Consider the following 12,171-nt stretch of genomic DNA (forward strand, 5'->3'; position numbering starts at 1 on the left):
TAGTTAATCATATTTCATTTGTCAAGAAAATATATTTTTTAAAGATGAACATTTTCATGATTCAGATAAAATATTTTGTCAATTAGTTGAATTTCTACATTGTTGATAAACGATGTGGCAACATTGCAATGCGTGAAAGAGATAGCGCCATCTGCTTTGTTGAACGATAGACAAGGATAGCAGCACCATTGCAAATCACACACTACCATTATAACGTGGACCTCACTATAGGTCTGTCTGTGAGCATGTAAAAATCAGCTGTGATGCTTTGCTTACTAGGTCTGTGAACATGCAGGTCTGTGATGATGTGCAGTCCCCTTCCTAAAGTAAATTTTGGTTGGTTATGTCGAGAGACTAGTTATACTTTCTCATTTATAAGGTTAAGTGATCAAATTATTCATTTTTATGGGATGTGTATAGATTATCTGTCAAGTATTCAAAGATAAACAAACCTTTTAAAATGCTTGAGTTTCCTTTATCGAAACTCTTATTTACAGTTGCTTACTTATCGTGTATTGTTTCATTTGTTCATGCATCTGAAGACGAATCATTTCTTGACAATGCACATTATTTCAATTACATAGATCTATCTTCAAAACTTGACGAATATAAAAATAGTTATCCCAACCTGGCAAAAGTTCATAGCATTGGGAAATCTCTAGGGAACCGTGATCTTTGGGCATTAGAAATAAGCGAAAATGTGAATAATAGAAATTTACTGAAGCCTATGTTCAAATATGTTGCCAATATGCATGGTGATGAAACAGTTGGAAGACAAATGGTTATATTCCTAGCTGACTATCTGTTGAAAAATTTTGATAAAAATCAAAGAGTTCGTGAACTTGTTCAATCTACTGATATTTTCTTGATGCCATCTATGAATCCAGATGGGTTTGAAGCAGCTAAGGTAGGTGCACACGGTACTCATCATCCGGATTATTTATTTATATAATTTTTACTAAAATAATATTAATCTATAGAAAAGGTATATTCTGTTTAATTAAATGTTTTTCTATAAGTTGCTAAAGATCATAAGTTGCACAGTTATAACCAGAATGACCCAAAAGGTTTTTCCCTGTTTCGGAGAACATAGATTTTCATCGACTAGGTATTTCTTTAATAGTATATCGATATATTTCCTGTTAATAAACCTTATAATGGGTGCATCTGATTAACATTGATGAATACTTGTTTATCATTCGACAAATGTAATGTAGGATTGTAATGTGATATTGCATTATTTTCAGGAGGGCGAATGTGATTCACCGGAGCTCATAGGACGTGGTAATGCTCGTGGCATTGACTTGAACAGAGATTTTCCAGATCAATTCGATCATGAATCGGAAATACGCGGCTCGGATAAGATGCAAATTGAGACAATCGCGGTTATGAAATGGATTAAGGAAAATCCTTTTGTTCTTTCGGGAAACCTGCATGGTGGAACGATAGTAGCAAGTTATCCGTATGATGGATGTGGAGGGTATGTATCACTTCACCGCCAATTTCATTTCTAAGATTCAGATTTTGAATTAATTTGCATGATTTTTATTTTAATCCCAAATCAATAAGTTTTATTTAGGTACCTAGGTTACCTAAATTTAAATTTTGAAAACTGTAAATTCGATTTAGATTTCACTGTTTCCATCTGATGAACATTTTGAAAACCCATCAATATTGATTCTCTACATAGCTATAAATAATTTTATTTATCAAACCTAGCAACTAATATTGGTTCCCCATTCTCTTCTAAAGTCTTTCACAACTTTCAGTGGTCATCATTCTGTGATTTGACATTTGAAATGAAATAACATATGAAATTCATTGAAGGGTTTATATATTATATGGTCTAAAACTTGAATGAAATATGTGTATGAAAGAGTGCGTATCACATAAATTTCAATAAACTCTTACTCACCTATCATATTATGTTGTTTCGTAGCTGCTCTATGACTGCTGAAGGATATCTCTGAAGGTAATTTGTAATTTTGCATTTTCCGATCAATTGCAAATAGCAATTTTAACTTTCATAGTAGACTATGATAATTTCTTTCATAAAAGCAGTGACTATGATAACTATTTTGCAGACATTGTTTTTCTTCGTCTCTTTAATATTATCTGCAATCTCTTCTGTGATAGTGTATGCTATGCAAAAGCTTGAAAAAACTTTCTATAGCTTACTAATATTAATTTCTCAAGTGGTTAAGAAATCTTAGTAGTTTTACTGGAGTATTATCCTGCATTTTTAATTGATGTATAGTCCTTGTTTATTCTGGTCTGTTGGAGTGATTATTCTACTAAATTTAGTAGTTTTGTAGAAATACCTTCAAGCACTGGGCAACGATTAGCTGTCATATATAATCCTTTTAACCGGAAGATATTCTCTTTCATTGTATTACTTTTTCATATATTTTATTGAATTTCTCGTTCAGCGCCGTATTTAGAGCCGTTCAAGACCGTTCTTATTGATCGAACTTAGCTGAGGACGACTGTTGCCTAGCAAGTACTAGAATCTTTACTGTTTGGTTGTTCTGAGCCAATTTTGAGAATCGTTTATAGATAATCGAAATCAGAATCATCATCCTCAAGCACTGAATACAATTAAACTGTTAGAGCTTGTTAGTTGAAGCTAATATTGTCAAGACTCATACAGACGTTCCAAATAGTGCATAAGAACTAGTTGAATCATTCCAATGGATTATTGATGTAATGTTCACTACAATTGAGAGCTGCAGCTGCAATAAATAATGTTTCGTGGCAATAAAACATCAGACTACCACAACATGAATGGAATAGCATGTCAGTGTGAATTTTACCATCATGAAATTTTAATCACTTTTATTAATGAAAAGATTGGATCTTCAATTTTCACGAATTTTCAAGATGATTGTAATTTTATCAGATCTTGAAGGCTGAATTGCAGAGTTGAGAAAATTGTTAGTCTCCAATCATTTCTTGATGATTCGTTTCCTGGAATTCCATGCATATTAAATATGTTTTTCTATTTTACAGTATAAATGAGTGTACAAACGGAAGTTCAGCGCCAGATAATAGTGTGTTCAAAGCTCTAGCCAAAGTTTATGCATCGAAGCATCCATCAATGACAAAGAACACGTGTCAAGAAGATCACTTTGTCGGAGGCGTGACAAATGGTGCACTTTGGTACGATGTTAAAGGTGCGTTACTAATTAATTCATTCCAGCATACGTCTATCAATCAATAAGTGATGACTAGTTATAAGATTTCTCACCTCCGTACATCGTGATTATCGACAATATGCTAATTGTTCTTCAAGTAAATTATGCGATAACATACTCAAACTCAATTTGGATTGGTTAATAATAAGCATTCTCCCATCATCCTGCTCAATAAAATTTGTTTGCTTGGTGATTCAATAACGGAAAAATGTTTATTTTGTTCTTCAACTTCTTCATTGTTCCATAAAGCCTAAGCATAAACCTGTGTGAAATACAAAATATGAACACAAAATCACATATTTAAATATAGGTACATAATAAATATTTAAATACAAAATAAATGTGAGGAAACATAATTCACCAATTTTGAAATACATCAGGAATCACGATGGATTAAAGTCTATACAAACTTATTCCCCTCTTTCTCATTGCTAAAAATTTTGATATTTTTGTCAATTATCTTAATAACACATTAGGTTTTGTTCGAACAACACGTTGTGAGGGTGGTGTTGTGGTTGATATCTAAATTGAATTGAAACGACTGATAATGCCAATAGCAGTAATTATTTAAACAATTTCAGATACAAGTCTCGGTTGTTACATTATTATCAATCTCTAGTAAACTCAAGCGTACTAGACAATATCAAATCGTTCCCATTCAATTCGTTTATTATCATATTCTCTTGATTCTTTAATATGATTTTGTGTGAAATATGAATGATTAGGTAAATTAATTATATTTGAAAATAAGGATCTATTAGATAATTTTATAAGGCTTCTAATATTTGAATGAAGTTCAACATTGTTGAAGTGCTCCTTCTACTATCATGGCTGGATAAATTATATCTTCATGTTCATTCAAGTACAATTTTTATGGTTCCCTGAAACTTCCGCTGTTTTAAATTTTCTCCTGATATGTTAATTGTATTTTTTAGGAGGTATGCAGGATTTCAACTATCTGCATTCGAACTGTTTCGAAATTACATTGGAGTTGAGCTGTTGTAAATATCCTAACGCATCAACACTCCCAAAAGAGTGGCATCTCAATAAAGAAAGTATGCTCTCTTTTATGGAAGCAACCCATTGGGGAGCTAAAGGTGAGATTATCATTCGAACGAAAGGTTGGATTTTGATTTCATATTTATTGCTCCAGAACAGTAAAAGCCATTGTAGCTCTCCTCCAAAAGAGCTCATAAAATTTAAAATATTTGTTCTGAGGACTTGGATATTTTCTGGTTTTCCCAGGTCAAATTCATATGATTTAGTTGTGCAGCATATTGTCCATAATTTCGTATTTTGTGTTAACCATCCCTTTGTAACGGTGGAGGTATCTATAACCAATACCCACACCTGACATCATTGTAACGGGTGGAGGTATTAATAGCACTACCCCACATCTGACATCATTTGTAACGGTGGGAGGCCAGAGGGACTTTGTTAGCCCCACATTTTGTAACAAGGAAAATATATTATAATAATTGCTTTTAAAATCTTCACTCAACTATTAACCTTTTTAAATTATTTGAATCCACGGTTGGGAGCTTTGGATGGATTCGTTCATGCAAATGCCAAGATCTTTACTACTGTTTAACAACACCTGTTTTAGCAACTAAGTAACTTATCACGAGCCAGGAACGTGAAATAAAAGATTTTGGTTGAAATGCTACTGACATTAATTTATTAGTTGTATTCAAACATAGAATTATCGGCCATGTTTGAAGTTCTGTTACATTAAATCATAATCTCCACTGTCACCAATCCGGTTATTTATTCAATTCAATTACTTGTTTAAAAATTACAACATTAAAACATTTAATTTCAAATAATATTTCTCAAATTAAGACTTTATCGCAATGATTCATAATTGATATTTAGACAAGAATTTGCCAACTCACTCTACAATAAATTTAGGTCCTCGGTCAATTTGTCTGGTCAATCTATTCGAGCTTAATAAAATAATTTTGGCACTTACCATGGAATTGAAAGTTTAACAAATGAATCGGCACTCACAATCACTCACGTTTACATTTTAACTACTATTTTTCATCTAAATAGGCCGAAGCCTGATTTAGAGGCCGAGACTTTTTCTGTGACTACATCTTCTCGCGGTGACGACTCTATTAGAACTGCCGCTCTTCCACTCAAATTTTCCGATTTTCAAGAAAACACGTGGAGCACCCGGCCTAATTTCAGATTAAGCGTCGTGTGGTCGCACTGTTAAAATACATTTCTAAATACGTTCGCATTAATTTCATTACGAAATCCAAGCCAGTACTATGGAAATGCTAGAATACTGCAATAATTTGGATGGATAAGAAGCAAGTTAGCAAATCTTTTATGGCAACACAAAATGCAGGTTCTTACTTTGTGCATGAACAAATTCTTTCATGCTTTCATGCAAAATTCATTCTTCTTTTGGTTTAGTGACAACGTAGTGCAATACTTCGGAATAATAATAATTATCATTGGCTGCTCTAATATTAGTGAAACTCCTATTCTTAATCCATTTTCCTTCTTACAGGAGCTACCCTATCACTTCCTGCCTTGATAGCTCTCTAGGCATTTCCACGCCCTTTCTAAATTCCCATTCTCATTTTTCACTAAGACTTATAAGATATAAAAATGACTAGAACGCGAAGCGAGTTTGAGAAAGCGAATTATTCAGCACAGCAAAGTCTAAATAATATTAAAAATGACCTGATCCACCAGGAAGTAGCGGAGATTGCGGTGAATATTCACGGTATCCTTTCTGTGATTTGTTGCAAATATTCGAGTGACGTGATAATCGATTTGGTGCCTGAAGTCACATCATTACTCAATAAGTATGATTCCGCTATTAAGGTGAACAACGACTTACAGGTTTCTGTAGCTAATATACTTGAAGAAAATAAATTATTAGTAAAATCCATTGAGTCAGAGAAGAACAAGAGACGAATTGATTTTGAGGAGTCATTGCAATGTGAAGAGGTGGCGGAGGGTGAAATCAAATCTTTGAAGATGGAAATTGAAGAGTTTAAAATGAGTCTGCTTGTATTGAAAAAAGAAGTACAAGACAAGGATACAATAATCGATCTACTCCGAACTGACTGTGAGAAACTTTCTTCCACAAATAAATCGACAAATTTTAATTCCGGGACCGAGTTTGTTTTACCCAGACACACTGCCAAACCAAAGAAGTGTGACTCTAACCTGACAATACCGACTAAGAACAGATTTTCCATATTCGAGAGTAATGATTCGCATGACATGCAACCTGCCAGGGAAGATGTTCGGAAGCAAACTAGTATTCAAAAAGAAAATTCAATACCTTCTGCTGTAAAGCAATCACGAAGAAAGATGTCATGTAATGTTCGTTTATATGCTGACAGCCAAGGCAGGGATGTTCACAGGAGCTACAAGGGTGACAATAATAACTTCACGGCCATGATCAAACCAGGAGCTCGCTTCAGGGATGCTGTGGAGGAGTCTGGTCAACTGAACGACAACGATGTAAATGTCTACTTGGCTGGCTCAAATGACTTAGCCTGCAATGAGAGAGAAGAGCTGCATTCTGCTCTGAGAAGTAAACTGCGTGATCTGCAAGACCGGAGAGCTGGCAAAGTGATTGTGTTTTCTGTGCCTCACAGGCATGATCTTCCACGATGGTCTGTAGTCAACAAGGAAATTCGGAGGGCAAACAAGGAAAACTCAAACTTGTGTAAACGTTTTAGAAATGTCACTTTCGTGGATATCAGCAACTTGGGTAGGAGATTCCACACATCGCAGGGCTTCCATTTGAATTCTTTGGGGAAAAGATACGTGAGTGACAGGATCATGGACGTGGTGTGTGAGCTAGCTCAAGAAGAAAAAACATCTGACTCAATCCCCCTCAACTATTACACTAACTCTTTTTTAGGAGTGGATCGAGTTCTGTAGGATTGTCGTGCTCTGAATCCAAAAACATTGTTGGTGATGCGGAACAGGCAGACCTGGAATCACAGGTTTTGCAGTCTGATTTTGCAATGTTTCATTGGAATGTGCAGGGTGTCATGAACAAAACTGATGAGTTGGGTGATTTGATTAGAGAGCATAATGTCAGCGTTTTAGGTATTTGTGAACACTGGTTGAAAGCTTGTGAGATAATTGAGGTTGGTTTGACTGGCTATAGATTAGCTAGTGCATACAGTAGACCTATAGAACGGAGGGGTGGTACGGCTATTTATGTAAGAGATGATCTAGAATACTGTGAGCTTACTTACTTGAAGGAAATGTCAATAGCCAGTATATGTGAAGTTTCTGGGGTTCTTGTTTCGAAATGGAATGTGATTTGTCTTGAAGTGTATAGAGTACCAGATAGGTGTAATTTTGATTATTTCATTGAGACGCTTCACGTTGTTTTGAATGTAGTATCACAGAAAAATAAGTCGAATGCATCCATTATTCTCAATGGAGATTTTAATGTTGATTTACTGGTGAATGATGTACATAGATCTATTTTTGTCAACTTACTAAATAGCTTCAATCTTAATTTAACTGTGTTTGATGTGACAAGACCAAGCAGGATATGTATTGACAGAGGAACATGTATAGACAATATGGCTACTTCCATACATAAAGATAGAATTAAGTCTGTGTCTGTTATACCGACCTTAGTATCAGATCATCACTCATTGCTTGGCTTATTCACGTTGTCTGGTGGAAATGACTTGAAGCAGAGTGATAATGTTTCTCGAATCATTCGTCCGATTAATAATAGTTGTAATAAAAAGTATTTCACTCTTCTACTGAGCAAAGTTAATTGGTTGGATGTATATGCAACAGGCAATATTAGTGAGAAATTTGAGTACTTTTTGAACAAATTCCTAAGTATAGTTGATATAGTTTTTCCTCTAAAAACGGTCAAGTCCTCCAAATTGAAGAAAACCCCAAAGTCTAGATGGTACACTGATAATTTATCAGCTCTCAAAGAGGAATGCTTGAATATGTATAGTCTTCACAAGTACACGGGTCTGGCTTACCATTGTGAATTGTATAAGATATTGAGATCCAGGTACAAATACATGGTATTTAATGCTAAGCGTGAGTATTATTGTAATAAAGTATTGCAGACTAAAAATAAATCACATGCTATTTGGTCAGTTATAAAAGAGAATTTGAATGTTAACGATAGAACATCGGTACCACAGGTAACTGATCTCACAAGTGATAAATTTAATAAATGCTTCCTTGAGAATGTAGAGTCAACAAAACAAAATATCCAACAATCAAGACATGATATGCCATATTATTTGAATAAATTTGTTCATGCTAGACAGAATAATATCAACTCTGTTTTCTCAGTTGGCCATTTCAGTGTTGAAGAGGTCTATAACGCCATTTTTTCTCTCAGTAATAATATGAGTTTGGATGTGTATTGTTTGAATTCTGCTCTTTTAAAACTTGCTGCACCTTATATAGTGGAGGTATTGTCATATTTATTCAATCAATGTGTTAAAGAGGGTGTAATTCCTGTGTGCTTGAAATTGTCAAAAGTTATTCCACTGTATAAGAGAGGTACTAAATCTGATTGTAGTAACTATCGACCAGTGTCAATCATACCAATTATTGCTAAGGTTTTTGAAATATTGCTGAATACTCGATTAGTTAAATATTTTGAGGGTGAACAGCTTTTTTCAGATAAACAATATGGTTTCAGATCCAAAAGAGGAACCAATACTGCAATTCGTAATTTTGTGAAAGCTTGTGTGGATGCTTTAGATCGTAGAGAAAAGGTCATGGGGAGCTGGTATGATATGAGTAGAGCATTCGACACAATATCCCATGATATATTGTTATATAAATTGAAATACTATGGCTTTGATCGGTTTGCATTACAACTTTTTAAAGAATATTTGTCAGGGAGGTACCAATCGGTTTATTTTAATGGGTCCTTTTCAGCATATCTGCCTCTCAAATCAGGGGTACCTCAGGGATCCATATTAGGACCCACATTGTTTATAATATATGTTAATGACTTACCATTAGCGATAGGAGACGATAGAGTGAATGCATACATGTATGCTGATGACTTGGCAATTCAGGTAAATAATAAATGTTTAAATTCAGTTGAACGTTTTATAAATGATGCAAATACTGTTATAAAAGACTGGACAGCAGCCAACTCACTTAGTCTGAACAGCAACAAAACCCAAACGATGAATTTTTTCTTAGCTAATTATTCAGAAAATGGGGAGGTGAAGTTTTTGGGTGTGACATTAGAGTCAAACATGAAATGGGGCATACACATTGAAAATATAAGTAAAAAAGTTGCTAGGGGTGTATTTCTCATCAGGAAATTTAGACCTTTTGTCAATGTTGATGTATTGCTGTCAATTTACTATGCACACATTCAAAGTCATTTGTCATATGGCATAGTGGTTTGGGGACACTCGTCTGAAATGAAAAAGCTTATGATTTTACAAAAAAGAGCTGTGAGAGCTATTTTTAATGTCCACTGTAGAACTCATTGTAAACCTTTGATCAGAGAGCTAAGAATACTAACGGTTCCATCTCTTTTTATTCTTGAGTGTCTGTTGTATGTAAAAAGTTACATGCATGAAATGCAGACAAATAATTACATTCACAATTATGGAACACGCCAGAAGACATTGTTGCATAGAAGTCAATGTAACTTACAACTAACTCTGAACAGTTTTTATGAATTTGGTAAGAGAATTTATAACTTGTTGCCAACGGAAGTCAGAGACTTAAATATGAGCAGTTTTAAAAAATGCGTGAAAGATATGTTGTGTGAGCTTTGTGTCTATAGTGTTAATGAGTTTGTAGAATGTTTGACACTTGATAACACATCTATAGACATATAGAATATTATTGTTGTTGTCCTGTTTTTATATTGTGATTTGTTATTACTATTATTATTGTTAGTGTTAGAAAACGTTACCATACTTATTCATGTATTGATGAATGAAGAATGTTATGAATTGTAAATGTACCTGACCTTGTTATACAATTTGTTTTGTAATGACAATAAACAATTTTGATTGATTTGATTGATTGATTTAACAATCAAAAACAAGGTTCACTAGAGTTCATATTGGAAAAATTTAGTTCAATTTTGATCAGTTCAACAACCTGAAAGAAAGGCACAAAATACTACAATTCAAACCTCTCAATATTCACCATATTACACCTTTATATCTTATTCGTACATTTCATATTTCTTCTCCTTAATTTTTTTGTCGTACTTCATGCATCATATTTATTATAAGATTAATAACATATCATATTTACTGTTCAATCATTATTATTACAATGCATTTTTTGTAAATCATTCTTATACAGGCCTCACTTACTTAATTGATTTTCATTTTTCTCGTTTCAATTTGTACATTCTTCTATATTCAGCTTGTATGGTTTTAATAATTATTGTATTGTGTGAAGTAGGCAGAATGGATTTTGTATTTCTTGTAAAAAAAATACCATTAAAAAATAACGATGAAATTTTGTTTCAAGATTTTTGTTCTGTTTTAATTTGTTTTTAGTAATAAAAAATCAAAAGGGTTTATCATGGTTCCCTGTCCCTGTATAGTTCTTTTTCTATTCAAACCATTCTAAGTAGGAAAATTCGCGCTATAAATGAGCGAAACAGTATGCATCTCATTCATAATAATTGCCTCCGCTGTCTGATCGTGTATAGTGATAGGAAAAATGGTGTGTGATAGGAAAGCTCAGTCTAATCCATAGCAATCTTATTGCTTCCAAATTATCCTTTATTTTTCAAGTTGTTTAGCAACTAGACAAATCAAATAGTTCAAATTTTATACTTTGATAAAATACTCTTTGTCTCACTGCAATCAATAGTCAAATGTTTGCCAGCAAATTGACACAGATGGCTTCATGTTGACAATATTCTTGCGTGTGTCCGTTTATTGACTCATCTTACACTTATGTATGTGTGCACTGTATAAGTTTGAGCTAAACTTTAAACCAGACCTGGAAAGCTCTTGGTTCAAATTAAAGTTTCGTTTGCTCAGTTTCAGTTTAAACTCAATTTCAAACTCTACAAAAATCTACCTCCCAAACAGGTGATTTAAACCAGGCGTTGCACCCTTCATTCTGCTAGTGCTACCTGGCTGTGGGTGCGAACCCACATGGACATTTGATCATCTCATCAAATCACCCACACTCATCATTCCCGAGATCTTCTCTTTAAATGCCATAGTTTTCATAAAACACCACTGAGTGTTTCAATAGTATAATATTTTCTATTTTACTAGCAAACTGTTCAATGTTTAACTGTTTTATTTGTAAAACAACGTATATGATATTAGATTTTAAATATCCTCCAATATAAGTAAACCATACAAACTCTAAAATCTGCATTTTAGTTGCATTGGTCATATCGACAGTCTCATCATTTTCATTGTCTTTGTTTTAGTTTTTTTTCAAATTCAATAGAAATATTTATTTTCTCCCACATTTTTGTGTGCAGGTTTAGTCAGAGATGCCAAGACGTTAGTTCCTCTCGAAGGAGCAGAAATAATAGTAGACGAGATAAATCATCCAGTGTTGACAACTCAGAGAGGAGAATACTGGCGTCTCCTAACTCCTGGAACCTACACTTTATCCGCACGTGCACCAGGGTAAAATTATTTAATATATTATTCACTTTCAGATGCATTTTTTACAACTTTTATCATAGAAAAAAAAACTTTTTCTCATTATTCGTCAACACTTTTAACCATAAATATATAGCCCAGTCAGTTAAGACAAAAACAGGGGTTTGCGCAACAAATTAGCGGAAAACTGAATTTTTGCAGGGTGTTAGTATACATAGTACATAGCCTGGAACGGCAGAGTTCGCATCGTCTCCCCATTGCCATTGCATCTCCCCCTGGACCGCCCCGTATTTCGAAAGTGAAAGTTTTCTAGAACGAGTATATTTCGGCTTCAAATCAAGATATCAAGCTGATCTCGATTTCCATTCAAGGATGCATAG

At 33.9% G+C, this 12,171-nt stretch overlaps 1 protein-coding gene across 2 annotated transcripts in view; it reads left to right on the plus strand.

Annotated features, from left to right (window-relative positions):
- Positions 1–229: 229 nt before the first annotated feature.
- The window catches only part of LOC111050394 (carboxypeptidase D), a 296,777-nt gene continuing 284,835 nt past the window's right edge, over positions 230–12,171 (plus strand). For both annotated transcript variants that reach the window (XM_039441290.1, XM_039441291.1), the window contains exons 1-5: positions 230–907; positions 1,248–1,480; positions 3,010–3,173; positions 4,130–4,291; positions 11,665–11,815. In XM_039441290.1, coding sequence (XP_039297224.1) covers positions 461–907; positions 1,248–1,480; positions 3,010–3,173; positions 4,130–4,291; positions 11,665–11,815 — 1,157 coding nt within the window. In that variant the 5' untranslated portion in view covers positions 230–460. The remainder of the gene's footprint in view (positions 908–1,247; positions 1,481–3,009; positions 3,174–4,129; positions 4,292–11,664; positions 11,816–12,171) is intronic.

This window comes from Nilaparvata lugens, chromosome X, assembly GCF_014356525.2.
Source record: "Nilaparvata lugens isolate BPH chromosome X, ASM1435652v1, whole genome shotgun sequence".
In the NCBI taxonomy this organism is placed as follows: Eukaryota; Metazoa; Arthropoda; class Insecta; order Hemiptera; family Delphacidae; genus Nilaparvata; species Nilaparvata lugens.